The sequence below is a fragment of the Mauremys reevesii genome, linkage group 11 (assembly GCF_016161935.1).
Source record: "Mauremys reevesii isolate NIE-2019 linkage group 11, ASM1616193v1, whole genome shotgun sequence".
Classification (NCBI taxonomy): domain Eukaryota; kingdom Metazoa; phylum Chordata; order Testudines; family Geoemydidae; genus Mauremys; species Mauremys reevesii.
In genome coordinates, this window is record NC_052633.1 from 34,472,045 (window position 1) to 34,488,103 (window position 16,059).

The 16,059-nt window shown below is 38.3% G+C and overlaps 1 protein-coding gene across 1 annotated transcript in view; it reads left to right on the top strand.

Moving 5' to 3' along the window:
- TTN (titin) overlaps nucleotides 1-16,059 on the top strand; it is a 308,399-nt gene that overhangs the window by 189,204 nt on the left and 103,136 nt on the right. Inside the window, exons 209-220 of the mRNA XM_039494704.1 lie at nucleotides 209-394; nucleotides 827-922; nucleotides 1,909-1,986; nucleotides 4,189-4,269; nucleotides 6,126-6,230; nucleotides 6,815-6,892; nucleotides 7,308-7,361; nucleotides 7,637-7,717; nucleotides 13,309-13,359; nucleotides 14,151-14,546; nucleotides 14,757-15,032; nucleotides 15,750-16,025. Of these exons, the coding sequence (XP_039350638.1) occupies nucleotides 209-394; nucleotides 827-922; nucleotides 1,909-1,986; nucleotides 4,189-4,269; nucleotides 6,126-6,230; nucleotides 6,815-6,892; nucleotides 7,308-7,361; nucleotides 7,637-7,717; nucleotides 13,309-13,359; nucleotides 14,151-14,546; nucleotides 14,757-15,032; nucleotides 15,750-16,025 (1,758 nt within the window). The remainder of the gene's footprint in view (nucleotides 1-208; nucleotides 395-826; nucleotides 923-1,908; nucleotides 1,987-4,188; nucleotides 4,270-6,125; nucleotides 6,231-6,814; nucleotides 6,893-7,307; nucleotides 7,362-7,636; nucleotides 7,718-13,308; nucleotides 13,360-14,150; nucleotides 14,547-14,756; nucleotides 15,033-15,749; nucleotides 16,026-16,059) is intronic.

Genomic DNA, 16,059 nt, shown 5'->3' on the forward strand with positions numbered 1-16,059 from the left:
TTTTTTTAAAATGTGTAAACAGCCAAATTAACCAGGAAACAAATATTGTACATTTACTTTGCTTGAAGTGTGTTTGTCTTTGTCTCTGTGAATGTGTATGTTGATGTAGTTTTCCTGCCGTATGTATCTTCATGTGATATTTGTATAATTCTTCGTGTGACCCAGTCTTAAACGGCAGTCTTATACGAGTTGTCAATATTCTCTAAAGTCCCTGAAGTCACCATGAAGATTGAGCCTGAAGAACCAGAACCTGCTCCTACTTCAGAAATAGAAGAGATTTATCCATCAGAAGAAGAGCTCTCTCCATCAGAAGAAGAGCTCTCTCCAGCAGAAGAGGAGATCTCTCCAGCAGAAGAAGAGATCTCTGTAGTAAAAGAGGTTTTACCAGTAGAAGGTATATACAGTAACCATAGTCAAATGCACACCTTCATTTCAAAATTGTACACATCTTGCTTCGTAGTTCTCCGCAACTGTGTTGTATTTGTATTAAGTCCCAGTTTTTCTCCTAGTGTTATTGTATGTGTAAATATGTTCTAAATTCTCAGTTCATTGTAATTTAATTATAATAGTCTTCCCGATATTCAGTTTTCCTCTTGTATTTTTGTCCTTGTGTTAGTAGTGTGCTTTCATAATTCATACTGGACATTCATGTTATGTGCAAGCAACAAAACATTTATTTAGAGCTATTTATGCTTCCATTTAAATCAATGAGAGTTCTGCCATTGACTTCACTGGAAACAGAATGGAGATTTTGGTACATTATATGTTCTTCATCTGACTTTATGATAGTAGATATATTCTAAATATGCCATATTATTATTTAAAGAGCCAGAACCTGAAAAGAAGATTCTTGAAAAACCAAAGCCGCGGGTACCTATTCCACCAAAAGAGGAATTTAAGATGGAAAAAGTTCAGCTGAAAGGTATAAGAAGCTACTGAAATCAGTATTAACAGCTTTACTGAACACTTCAGTATAACACATTTTAATTATAATTTGCTCCTCTTGAAAAGTGGGCTTTTTAATATACTACTTTTAGCCTAACTCAGGGCTTGTTTCTGTTGTTTTCAGTCTAATGATGCCCTTACTAATTGTTTATCTGTTATGAGCTTTCAGAAATATCTGTCCAGTCAGTTTGTGTGGTTTTCAATTAAAATGAAGAAATTTATGAAAAAGTTGATATATTTTAAATTTTTCTAATCTTTGAAAAAGATTTTAGCATAATATGATAACATATTTGTACATACTTTCACACTGAAAAAAAGAGTCACCAAGTGAAATTAATAGGCAGCAGGTTTAAAACAAAAGGAGGTATTTCTTCACACAACGCACAGTCAACCTATGGCACTCTTTGCCAGAGGATGTTCTGAAGGCCAAGACTATAACAGGGTTCAAAAAAGAACTAGATAAATCCATGGAGGATAGGTCCATCCATGGCTGTTAGCCAGGATGGGCAGGGATGGTGTCCCTAGCCTCTGTTTGCCAGAAGTTGGGAATGGGTGACAAGGGAATGGATTACTTGATGATTACCTGTTCTGTTCTTTCTCTATGGGGCACCTGACACTGGCCACTGTCAGAAGACAGGATACTGGGCTAGATGGACCTCTGGTCTGACCCAGTATGGCCATTCTTATGTTCTGATGCCAGCATGATTCTCAAGGGTAGAATGTTGCTGGGGCTGTTATACAAATGTGGTCATTAAAGATCCCATTACACCTTTGCAACAGCTACTTAGAAAGAACTCTGTAGTTTGTGTCCATTGTTTTCTTTTGTTATGTTGCTAGTGTAATCAGTTATTTGTTGGTGGGGTGTTTGGTGGGTTTTAGCACAAGGATTTTTTCTTTTTTTCATTTTAAAATAGTTTCATTCTAAGGATGTAGGTAGTAAAAATCAAACTGTCTTCTTTAAAGCTCCCACACCAAGGAAGAAAGCTGTTCCTGAAAAACCTGTTGAGGCTCCAGAGAAAGTGGAGCTTACCCCTGCTAAAGGTATCTAGTATACGGCTCAGAGGGGGAGGGGAATCGTATTTTCTCATTCCTGTCTCTGTTGGGCACTAGATTATAGTTCTTGACATTCATCTTCTGCAGTATGCTCCTATGTACTTCTCTTTTAAAAGTTTGGAAGATGTTGTCCAGATGTCATCTGTCATTGTTGTTCTGTGTTTTACATCTTTCATTTTTCTAGATTTAATCGCACCTTCCTTTCCCACTGTGTAATTCAGGAGCTGGTGGATGTGCTAGTGAGCTGTGTTAGGGAAGGACATTAAAGTGGGATCAATTATGGGGATCTACACTACTCTATTTGGGGTATAAAGCCCTACTGCAGTTCAAATAAATAAGAAACATAGATAGCTGGGTTTGCGATGACCAGGAGAACCACATGGTGACTTGCCTGCCTGGTGCGAAGATTGCAGATCTCTTGAGATTTCTAGAAATATTTATGTATAGTGCTGGGGAGGAGCCAGTGGTCATGGTACAATGACATAGGGAAAGGTAAGAAAGAGGTCCTGGAGGCCAAATTTAGGCTGCTATGTAAGAGATTGAAGTCCAGGACCTCCATGGTAGCATTCTCTGAAATGCTTCCAGTTCCACATGCAGGACCAGTTAGACAGTCAGGACTGCAGAGTCTCAATGCATAGATGAGACAAAGGTAGGGAGGAGGGGTCTGGATTTATTAGGAACTGCAGAAACTTTTGGGAAAGGGGGAGCCTATACAGGAAGGATGGATTCCACCTAAACCAAAATGGAACCAGATTGCTGGTGTTTTGGACAGAGACATCCCTTAGGGGAGGATCTGTTAATAAAGATTCTCTATGTCCTAGTAAGGAGGAGAGGATGGAAGATGATAAAATATGGGTAGGCTCTGATGAGAAACAGTCAAATGAAAAAGTGCCCCATTCGATTACATCACATAATGGCAGACAGCTAAAAAGTGACAAGTTTTTAAAGTGCTTGCTTATATACAAATGCTAGAAGTCTAAATAATAAGATGGGTGAACTAGAGTGCCTCATATTAAATGAGGATATTGATATAATAACAAACTTGGTGAAATGAGGATAATCAATGGGACACAGTAATACCAGGGTACAAATATATCGGAAGGACCAAACACATTGTGCTGTTGGGGGAGTGGCATTATATGGGAAAGAAAGAATGAAATGAAGTACAAATCTTAAATGAACCAAATTGTACCATAGAATCTCTATGGATAGTAATTCCATGCTCTAGTAATAAGAATATAGCAGTAGTGATATATTACTGACCACCTGACCAGGATGGTGATAATGACTGTGAAATGCTCAAGGAGATTAGAGAGGCTATAAAAATAAAAAACTCAATAATAATGTGGGACTTCAACTATCCCCATATTGACTGGGTACATGTCACCTCAGGATGGGATGCAGAGATAAAGCTTCTTGACACCTTAAATGACTGCTTCTTGGAGCAGCCAGTCCTGTAACCCACAAGAGGAGAGGCAATTCTTGACTTAGTCCTAAGTGGAGCACAGGATCTGGTCCACGATGTGACTATAGCTGGACCACTTGGTAATAGTGACCATAATATAATTAAATTTAACATCCTTATGGCAGGGAAAACACTACAGCTGCCCAACACTGTAGCATTTAATTTCAGGAAGTGAGACTACACAAAATGAGGAAGTTAGTGAAACAAATTAAAAGGTACCGTGCCAAAAGTGAAATCCCTGCAAGAGAGTGAGAGAAAAAAAATTCTGGGATCTTTTTCTTCTTCCTAAGTTTATTTGGATCTTAGCAATTAAGGTGGCAGGTATCTTATAAATACCATAGACCAACAATCCAGGTAGATAGGTAAGTAGGGCCTGCAACTGTAGGTAGAGTAGAACATCAGGGATGAGATCCATTATATTGACAGAGAGAAGAATTTTACCTTTAACCCTTAACTTTGAATTTTTTAGCTTTTGTGGGTTCCTCAAACTCATATATTTATTTTGTTATCTTTGTGAAAATCTCTTACTAGTTCTAGATCCATAAAACAAGCATATACAGATACTACAGGGGGAAAAAAGATTAAGTAAAACAATCTGCATCCATTTCAGTTGTTTTAATTTTCTGTTTTGAATGTTCTATTGTAAATCAGCATTTGGTTTGTGTATTTGGATGGCTGCTATTACTGCTATGAACTTATTTTGAAATTTGAAATGATGTTTTAAGTGCTCGGAGTTGAAAAGAGAGGCCGCAGAATACTTCCTGAAGTTACCCCTCCACCAAAGGAAGAAGTTGTTCTTAAAAAAGGTACAGTGATTTGGCCATGATATAAAGGTGAAAGCACACAAATCCATTCCCTGAGTATTCCAAAGTAACACTGCGCTAGGACTGCATTATGCCCTCCCAGAGAAAGTTATGTGGGAAATTACATGAGCTAAATGCTGCCTGAGGCTCATTTCCTGTTGAAGGAGTTTGTGGCTGCTTGCAGGAGGAAAAGGTTGAAAATCCAGTAGATCCAAAGGATCTAAAAAGAAAGCAGAGCAGAACACTGAGAATATCAGGACATCCCCTAGGAAAGTCTTCCTTTTCATGCTGTTCTCTGGACCCCATTCCCTCTACCCTGGCAGTAGCACTAATTCAGGAGCCAAGTTATCAGTGGCTACCTAGCAACCAATGATTGATTCCAGTCCTAGAATCTAGGAATCTATGATTGCCTCTTCCCCTATGGGTAGGGTGACCAGATGTCCCACTTTTATAGGGACAGTCCTGATTTTTGGGTCTTTTTCTTATATAGGCTCCTATTACCCCCCACCCCCACCCTCCGTCTCGATTTTTCACACTTGCTGTCTGGTCACCCTACCTATGGGGCTTCTGCTTGGATATCCACTGTGTTAGAGGGAAGCTGGCCTGATCGATTATTCCAATCTAGCACTCTTCTCCAGTCCTGTGAAGATCTGACCATGCAGAGTTCATATTGGGGTCATTCCATGGGCTCAGTAGAGCAGATAGCACTGCCAACTCCTTTCCCAATGCACTCATGCTCATTTGCTTTTTGGCATGCTATACAGAGGGGAACCAATAGCTCCCATTCTTTGCACTGAATTATCTTTCCTGCTATTTCATATTAACTAAAATCAAAGTGGAATTTCACATGTATAATTCTTTTTAAAAAGTCTCTAGTTCTTTAGATAATGATTATAAGAGATATTTTTACTTATTGTAGACTAAAAAAAGATTTATAAGATATACAATTTACCTTGCAAAAGGTAACAACAAAATAGAGGGCTTAAACCTGCTCTTTTTGAAGTCAATTGGAGTTTAATCCAGAATCAACGATTTTGGCCCTGAAATTCGTTTGTAATTTCAGATGTTAGTGCAGAATTATCCACTCTAATTCATCATTTAAAAGTAACTCATAATACATTATTTTTGTGCTCACGAGAAATGTTGGCATTAATACAGTAATTCAAATTATCAAGTACAGTAAGCATTTACGGGTAGTTTAGGTACTTCATCAAAAAATTCTGAAAATTTACTGGTAGTGTGGCTTTCGGTTGCTGAATCTATTATTTATTCAAAATACCAGAAATGTCATGAAGGATTCCTAAAAGCTTCTCTCTTATGTCTCCAAAAATAAATTTAACAAATTTTAAGCAGTATTATTGGTTTCATCTGTTACTGATAAAACATTTGTGATCAAATATGTCATTGTTATGGGCAAGAGTAAAATTAACTTGATATGTAATTTCATTCTTAACAGATGTTTTACTTGATGTATAGATATATTCAAACTGAAGATCTTACAAGTCTTCAATATTATATTGAGTTCTAAAATATCCTGGGATTATAGTTCTATGTAAATTCAGTGGCTTTTTCATTCAGATGATCTAATAACTAACTTTATTCTAAGTCTGAATGTTAAAATATACATTTTCCAGCAGATGGACCACTCTAAATTAAAACATTTTTTTGCTCCAGGTGATTGAATGTAAAATTGCCATTATGATAATAACCATAATAATTACATAAAAGCTATATTCCTGACACTATGCTGGTTGTTTCATATTTCTTCTCTGTTCAGATAATTTTTAAATCTTTATCTTAATTACCATCTTCTTCATTCATATAGGGCCTTAAAAACTGAAATTCTTTCTCTTTCAAAGTTCCTAGAAAAACACCTGAAGAGGAAAAACCGAAACCAGAGAAAGAACCCAAAGTAGAAACTAAACCAGAACCTAAACCAGTAGAAAAGATAAAGAAACCTGAAGGTACAAGTCAAGATCACATTCATATGCTTCTGATTATGGAGAGACCCAAACCAAAATCCTATTTCTGATTAGCAATTTATTGGGCTTAGTGTCTAAACCTGTATTCAGATCAGAATTGTGCAAATGTCCTCCATGCCTGTAATATGCTGAGTTTAAGTTTTTACAAAATATATACCCAAACTTTGAGAAAATCTAGGTCCAGATTGGAATTGTGAACCTTGGTGGCTATTTCTCTTTCTGTCTTCATTTTATATAAAAGAAAACTTTAAAAATGTTTTATAATGTAAACTAAAATGTAAGACAGCATAAACCACAGTTGATCCAATTATCCTTTCAGTTATGGTCTTTTAACTGCATATCCTACTGTCTGTTTTCTGTTTCTAGTTTTATCTAAGTCTGATTGTTAATATATATGTACCTTAAACATAAGGTCAACTGAACATCTTAATCACATATATAGAACTTGACTAAATGTCTAATGTCATATTAAACCACTCTAGTTATATTAAAATTACTTCAGTTAAGGTATCTGGGTAGTCAATGAATTTAAACATATCTTTCAAAATAAAAATAATATTTTAAAGAGCCAGAAGTTCCCAAGAAGAAAATTGAGATACCACCTGTCACAAAAAAAGAGGAGAAACCTCCTGAACCAGAGAAAGGTACCAAATGTGTGGTGCTCTTTTCCTTATTCCTGCAACTAAACTGCATCCATCAGTGAACACCATTTTATATAAGCTAAACTAATCATTAATATCATTCAGCCATAAAAATTGTCCTTTTTAGCCTCTTTGCATTCTTCTGGGTCTTATTTCCTCTTTAGTTTTTCAGTGCTTAAAGAATTCAATTCTCTTCCAATGAGATCTCTGCATCTTGCTGTATATGTATTTGCCCTTCTGTCTTTCATCAGTGGATTTTGCAAGTTAAAACAATAAAATAAAAAAGTCTGTCTTCTATTAATTGTCTGTGTTTTAAAGTTTCACTAACATTTTGCACTTCTCTGTTATGATTTTTCTGTATTTTGAAATAAGGTTATAAAATATTTATACTAACCTATTGGTTGTTGTGTGTTTAAAGTGCCAGAACCTAAGCCAGCAGCTATCCCACTTCCTGAACCAAAACCCGCAGTAGGTAAGAGTCCTTTCAGTATGAATAATTGTACACACATTTCCCTGTACATCTTGCCTTTTACCATTGAGTTGGTTTCAGTTAAAAGTGTGTTAAGCAAATATCTTAGCTAACTGTTTGTGCTACCAGGAGTGAAGGATATTTCCTGAGTATTTGTTGTGAGCAAGGATCTAGTCAATCCATGCTTTATAGGGCACTTGAGAAAGTGTAACGTAATAAGTTTTAACAAACATATACATTAAAATCAATTAATTAATACATTTTAATTCTTTCTACAGCTCTAAAATCTCCCAAACCACTAGCCGAGCCAGTCCCTGTTGCTGCTCCAGTGACAACTCCAGTGGTTGGAAAGAAAGCAGGTATTAACATGGATTTTGTAGAGTGTTTGCTAATTTGCAGCCATTTATCACATGACTATACACGCTGAAGACAACATGACACCTAAGGACTGTGGGATCTGATCATTTATTATTTCCAATATACTTAAAGCCTCTCCCCCTCACCCGTGTGGGGGATCAGGCTCCCATTGTACTAGGCACTGACACACACACATAATAAGAAAGATAGTTCCTGCCCCAAAGCTATACAATTGGGGTTTAGTCTATGCTCTTCAGTGTGGATGATGAGACATACTTAATTTGTCTAATGAAATGTATATATTCTGTTAATTTCTTGATATTTGTTCTGTATGTTCAGGCATTCATCTGTATGTGTTCAATGCCTGTTATTTTATGTGTACAGTAAAAATACATTTATGTTGTACGTATTGGGCAAGGATGACTGTGTTGTCTTGTTTGCTGTTTTGGGGGGTTATTTTCTATTTCATGAGTGCTGGCAAAGGTGCCAACAGCACTGAAGCTCTCTAGCACTACTATTGTTGTTTAGTATTCATATAGCAACTTTAGCCAGGGTCAGGGACCCATTGTGTACAACCACATCTGAATAGTCCGTCCCTCTCTGACATGCTTACAGTTTAGGAGCTTCATCCATGGAACTGCTGTAGCACATGCAACAACAGCACAATCTTCCCCATCACTATATGACCCAACCATGAACCAGAGGGGACCCATTCTAAAATGAGAGTGCAGTTAATTCTCTTTATTTGGTCCTTGACAACTTGTGAAGCATGCAATTAGTGTCCATTTTGATATTGGTTTGGTGATGTGGCTAGCTATTCAAAAACTCCATGTAGGTTGCCAGCCATCATCACAGAATAACAATTTTCAGCCTCTGCTAGTGTGATCTGGATTTGAACTGGCAACCTAAAGATGAAAGGCTCCATAGCCCATCACCAACTCCTGAGATAACTAGGCTCCTGTGTTGTAAAGGTAAAATGCCACCTGTGGAAAAAGGCAAGATTAAATCCCCTGTGTTGAAAGTGTCTGCTACTGATGAGAAACACATTCACGTAAAAGGCAGCTGCAGGGATATTTGAGCAGAAGAAGCATTTGAGCTGAACATCTCAAATGAAAGAGTTGATAGAATATTAAAACCAGAGGAAGATAAACAAGAGACAGAGGTTCTTAAACAATTTGTAATGGTTGCCCAAGAAACTGAATCAAAAGTAATACAGTAATAACTGTAGTTTCAAGGAAGAATCCTACGGTTAAAGATGAGGAGAGAGAGCCTGCAATAGGTCAGGTTGCCTTTGAAAAGGCTAAAATAAGAACACTCCATGAGGAACCAAAGCCCATTTATATAGCATCTGAACACATTGAAAGAAGTGCCAGAGAAGAAAAGAGGAATTAAATTAAATTACAGGTTCATAGGAAGGATGAAAATGAGAGATTCCCTGAAGAGTCTAGCATTCCATCCAAAGAAAGGGGAAAGATTCCTACATATGAAAAAGAAAAGGGAAATGCATTAATTTCCCTCCTTGAAGATGCCCCCAGAATATCTGATATCTTGATTCAGAAGAAGAGAGATGTTCCAAAAAGAGAGAAAAAAGATAAAATAAGTTTGCAACCTGAAGAAATTGCCATAAAAGATTATGTGACGGATACTACAGAAGCCACTGAAGAAGTAGTACCTAAAATACCTCTAATAACAAGTGAGGGAGAGAAGAAAGATGTCACTCTGAAGAGGTTTAAAAAAGTCCCTTTGGGTAAGTTCATGAAGCATCATTACATAAACAAGAAAACTCAGAAAGTGGGGAAATGTATTTTCAAGAACGCTGATGTTTCTACAGCTGAAGAAATCATGGTTCCCACCAAACAAGTAAAGAAAATAGATATATTTCAAAAAGAAGAGATTGACAAAAATCTTGACTGTAAAATGGCAGAATAAGGTTCCCTGGAATCCTCTGAGGATACTGGGATAGTACTGAGAAATGATGGGGGCACTGGGAAATTCATTGAAGATGAGGTGATTCCCAGCAAAAAGGCTGACAGAATCTTTACAGATTCAGTTCTCAAGCCACAGGATGCAGAAATGAAAACAGAAGGAAAAATGTTTGCAGACCAAAGAGAGTCCACTGAAACCCACATGAGGAGAGAGATTCAGAAGCATCAATGATTGAACAGGTAGCTTTACATGGCAAGCAGGAAAAGGGTTTATGCCAGTTAAGAAAGTTAAAACTCCTTCTAGGACCTTCTTAGATAAGGACAAAGATACACAGTCTAAAACCCCGGAAAAGCTGTCTGTAGGGAAAGAAGAATTTGAAACAGTGATTCTGGGAGATTGCAGAGACATTGAGATTTCCTTAGGAGACCTTGGCTTGGTCTACACTGAGGGAGTGGGGGGATCCATCTAAGATATGCAACTTCAGCTACGAGAATAGTGTAGCTGAAATCAACGTATCTTAGTATCTTAGTTCGACTTAGAATCACTTACTTTGCATCCTCGCGGCACGGGATCGACGGCCGCCGCTCCCCCATTGACTTTGCTTCTGCCTCTCGCCGAGCTGGAGTTCAGCAGTCAACGGGAAAGCGATCGGGGATAGATTTATCGCATCTACACTACATGCGATAACTCAATCCCCGATAGATCGATCACTACCCGCCAATCCGGCGAGTAGTGTAGACATACCCCTTGATAAAATAGACCAATTTGAAAAAAGTGATGGAACTGAATCAGTAAAGGAAAGTCCTATTAGATGTCAAAGGATGAGGGCGAAAAATAATATTAAAAAGGTATCTCCCAAAAGAGAAACCCCAGCCAGGGCTGCTCGTGGGGGTGGGGGGGGCGCAAATGGGGCAATTTGCCCTGGATCCTGCAGGGGCCCCCACAAGAATGTTGGAGGCTGCCTCCGCCTCCGCCTTCCCCCATCCCCCAGCGCCTCAGCGTGCCGCATCCAGGAGCAGCCCTGGACAGAGCCAAAGCAGCATGGCCCCACTGGGGCCTAAGCTCCTCCCACTCGGAGCTGTGTGGTAAGGGGGCGGGGCTGTGAGCTGCGGCTGAGTGGCGGGAGCTCAAGTCCCGTGGAGCCACGCCGCTTTAACTCTGTCAAGGGCCACTTCTGGACGCGGCGCGCTGAGGCTGCGGGAGAGGGGGAAGGCGGGAGTAAGCAGCATGGTAAGCCCCTCTGAGACGGACACCCCCCGACCTCTCCCAGCCCTGACCCCCAGCTCCGAGCCCAGCCCTCTGAGCCAGACACCTCCCTGACCCCACCCCCCCACAGCCCTGATCCCCAGCTCTGAGCCCAGCCCCCTGTGAACTGGGCACCCCCCAACCCAGAGCTCAGCTCCTCACCTAGCCCTGGGCAACAGCAGCACCACCCCCAGGCAGTGACAGCCCATTGGCACCAACCATCACCATCACCCAGCGACAGCCCATTATGTAATAGCAAATGTATACATACCATTAAAGCATTTAATGTTTTTAAATAATGTACTTTGTGTAGTTTCAAATTATTAAAAAATAATTTTTGAAGGTATTTCACTGGTTAGTATCATGTATTTGGAAATGTAAAAAATATAGTACTGCAACTTTTTTTTATGGAAGGGGCCCCCGAAATTGCTTTGCCCCAGGCCCCCTGAATCCTCTGGGCGGCCCTGACCCCAGCTCTTAAAAATAGTGAGCAAATCTTAAACTGAAAGACACAAATCTTTAAATATAGAGGAACTCAAGCTTTCTGGAAGAGAATTCTCTGCTGCAGAAGACATGTCAGATAAAATAGCAGCATAACGTGGCAGTAAAAATAGTACTTCTGTCACCAAGAAAACAGAGAAGAAAACAAAGCCTTTGGACCAAAAGCTGTCTTGTAATAGAATGCCCAACAAAGAAGATGTCCCAGTCTCCAAAAGCCTAGATAAAGTTATCACTCCATTAAAGAAGAGAGAGAAGACTGGGGACTGGATCTCACCAAGCATGGTAGAGTTTCAGAAGACGACTGGCAATTGGATTAATCTGAGGAGCTGAAAGAAGCTGTGGAATGTTTGGTGGAAAGCTGGGTGAGAAGGCTGCTTCCAGACTCCTCCACAGAGAGCTCATCGTATAAGCTTTGGAAGAAAACACCATTTCTCATCATTATCTGCTTGTGTTTATTTGTCAGTCTGCTTGTATCCTTCAGTACCTTTTGTATCTCTATCTAATGCATCAGTTCTCAGAACAGGCATTCAAACATCTGTCACTAGTTTGTCTCCTAGTGTGTATCATCTGAACATACATCTGTATCTTTTGTGTTCATTGTATTATTTGTACATTATTTTTAAATGTTAGTTTAAATCACCTATATATTGTTACTGTAAAATTGCAGAGCGGTTCACACAATTTTTTCACACTTACACCTCTTTTTTTATCATTTCTTGCATTCTGTGTCCTGCATTTCAGATCACTCAAACGTTTAAAACAATCATTCTATACACATATACAGAATGCGGGATAATAGGAAGTGTGATGTGGAAAATATTTTCAAAAGTGAGGGATGACCTGTCATAATTTATGAATGAGACAAGGTGGGGGAGACCAACTTCTGTCTAATAAAAGATATTACCTCAGCAGCCTTGTCTCTCTCATATCCTGGGACCAGCATGTATTCAACAACACTGCAAACAATAGTTCATGAATGGCAGAGTGAAGCAGAAACACATATGAACTATGATAAATCATCCCTAAAACTCTTGAGCATAGCCCTCTGCCTTTGAACACGTATTTCATGAATAAATGAATATATTTCTTGGCTTGGTTTTTACAATATTTTACAATTTTACAATTTTAGCTTTTAAAAGCTGTCAAAACAGGTTGAAAAAGAGATCTGAGCTACCTCAATTTACTGGTGGGTGGGTCATACATGGCTTTTTATTATTGGTACTCAATAGTCAAGGTATTGGTGTTCTTTGGAGGCAGTGACATTTGTGTGGACTGCAATTTTTTGAAATGGCCTTTGTTTCAATTGGTGGTTGGGTAGTCATGCAATAGTTTATGAATGTCTCTTGTTAAGGGTATTTAGATTTGTATTTCTGTGTAATGCCTCACTAGAGCAGGAAAGACAGGTTCTAGCATGCTAAGTGGCAGTTTCTTCCACTAATGTCCTTTGAGAAATCATTTATTTTACAAAGTTTCATTGTTTTGCCCATAACTGACTATTACCATTTTATTTATCATTTGCAGCTTTTTTGTTTACATTTGATTTAAAAGCCCGTAACTGAGAGCTTAGGGTTAGTGAATAACCACTTCACAGCGAGTCTTAAAAAAATGACCGAGTTTTTCGACAGAACAAAATATAGTTAAAAGGAGGGTTCCTAAACTCCACTTTTAATATCTACCACAGGATATGCAGTTTTAGATGCTATACTTCAAAATATTCAATATCAGTCTAACTATTGACAGTATATGTTGTATAAAAATGTATATGTTTACACCCTTCTCCTCGCTGTATGAATATATGTATGTATGGAGACAGAAGAAAGAGAAAATGTCACTTTTTAAAAGATTTTTATCTTAATGTTAATGCATACATCTACTTAACCAGACTTAATACATTGCTAATACTATTGCTGTTTTACTGTAGAGCCCAAAGCATCAAAAGAGGAACCTGGCAAGGTTAAAACTCCTATTAAAGGTAAGAAAAATGATCATAAAATACAAAAGTCTGCATGTATAAAATCCTAATGATAATGAATGCTTTCAGCTTTCTGTGGTGTAAATGATTGGACAGCAGACTTCCCAAATATGACTTAGAATGACAAGGATTTGATAAAGTTTCATCTAAACTGTGTCTCTCTTTTTTTTTCCAAGACAATATTTGTTCCTATTTCTGAAGTTACATTTTTAATGAAATCATCTTTAAAAATCCATGTGATTCAGCCACTAACACAGGATATGAAACGTAACCTTGCTTATATTGTCATATTTGACTCAAACAATGGACAAATTTAGAATAGAGATTAATATTAAACTTTAAATAAAATCTCTCTAAAATGTTGCCATTCAGATTAAATAAATAGACTTATGATTCTGATTATGTTCTGCCTCATTCTGTTCAAAGCAAATTAAGCTTTACTATGACTACACTGTAATCAAAGAGGAAAACTGTAAAAGAGGGCATATCAAATCTCAGTATGGGTGTTTTAGACATAACACCCATACTGTTAACTTTAACCCAGTTGAAACTTTGAGCATGAAGAACTGCACGGCACCCCAGCTTTTAACATGGTCCAGGTAGAATTGTGGACTGCTTAATCTAGGCTTGATTGTGCAGTTTTTGTGCTCTAATTGCATCATTGTCAATTTTGTCAAACTGGCAACTAAGCATCTCGCTCATGAACCTCATTCAGCTCAGCTTCTACAGCATGCATACAAGCAAAACTCTAAATTGGGACAAGTTTATTCATCTCTACATCTGACTTTTAGCCAAGAAGACACCATCCCCTGCAGAACTGGAGAGGAGGAAACTAAGGCCAGGCAGTGGAGGTGAAAAACCTCCTGAAGAGCCACCATTCACCTACCAACTTAAAGCTGTGCCACTCAAGTTTGTCAAAGAAATGAAGGACATAGTGCTGAAAGAAGCTGAATCTATTGGCTCTTCTGCAATATTTGAGGTTCTTATCTCTCCCTCTACTGCAATTACCAGCTGGATGAAAGACGGAAATAACATCCGAGAGAGCCCAAAGCACCGGTTTATTGCAGATGGCAAAGACAGGAAGCTGCATATTATTGATGTCCAGCTTTCAGATTCCGGCGAGTACACTTGTGTGCTACGTCTGGGAAACAAAGAAAAGACCTCCACAGCTAAACTCATTGTTGAAGGTATTTCCTTGCACCCTGAATATGCTTCAGATTCTTCAACAACTTAAAGGATAGCTATAATTTACAGCTTTAAATATGTTTGTATGTTGTGAGTTTTCAGTAATTGTCGTCGTTTCCATTGATCATTTCATATTTTCATCCTATATGCAGTGTGTCTCTATGCTGTATAAAAAATAAAATGCATCAAAATATGTTTCCCTCTTCACCCAGAAATACCAGTACGTTTTGTGAAAACTCTTGAGGAACAAGTCACAGTGGTCAAAGGGCAGCCATTTTATCTGAGCTGTGAGCTGAACAAAGAGAGAGATGTGGTGTGGAGGAAGGATGGAAAGATCATAAAAGATAAACCTGGAAAGTACACTCTGAATATTATTGGTTTGCAACGTGCCCTCACCATCATGGATGCAGATGACACTGATGCTGGCACTTATACTGTGACAGTGGAAGATACTGACCTCAAATGTGACTCTGTTGTTCAAGTAATAGGTAAGCAATCAGAGTCAAACTCTAATTTCTCTCCTTTGAATTTGTGTTCATGTTTGGGGTGCTTTAAAATTAGGAAAGTTTGACTTGATTGGTACCTGAAAAGGAGCACCAAGGGGTGGTCACCGTATTTTATTCCTTAGGTAATGGGTTCATTATTCTTCACCTTTGTTTAACACATTTTGAAATATTAACTCTTGGTATTTTAGGGCCTAACTCCCACTGAAGTTATAGGAAAAGCTGCTACTCAAAGAGAGATGAATCAGAATTACCATTTTATAGGCATAGGGTCATATTGATCCTCATGTGGAACTCCCAGTCAGGATCAGTGGGGAGTAGTGCTCGAAATTCTGTGCTAGAATTAACCAGATTTCATCAATATTGTTGGAAGTGGACTCCTATTTGATGGTTTTATCTGCTGAATATTAGTAGATAATTTTGGCATATATATGGATTGCTCTCAGTTCCCCAATAAGATGCTATGATTTATTGGAGGGTCTTTGTTTTTTTTGGCAATCCTGATATAGACACTCCTAGCCATCTGCCCTCCATAAATTGCAAACAAGTTTTTGGGAAATGTTCTACTCTGGTTGCATATGACAACTTCTATTATTGGAATAACCTAAATTCCAGAAGCCCTTATTTCTCTCGTTTATGAACCCACTTATATGTATTAATAGCCTATTAACCCTAATTTTTAATTAACTTTTTCTCATGCAGAAATGATAAGAGACTGGTTGGTGAAACCTATAAGAGACCAGCATGTGAAACCAAAGGGTACAGCTACTTTTGTTTGCAATCTTGTCAAGGATACACCAAATTTTAAATGGTACAGGGGAGATGAGGAAATTCCAGCTGAACCAACTGAAAAGACAGAAATCTTGAAAGAAGGAAATCTCATTTACCTCAAAATTAAGAAGGCGACACCTGAAGATATTGGAGAATATGCAGTGGAAGTTGAAGGTCGCAGATATGCCGCTAAACTGACCCTTGGTGGTAAGGAAGTTTTTCTGAATATTATATGTAATTA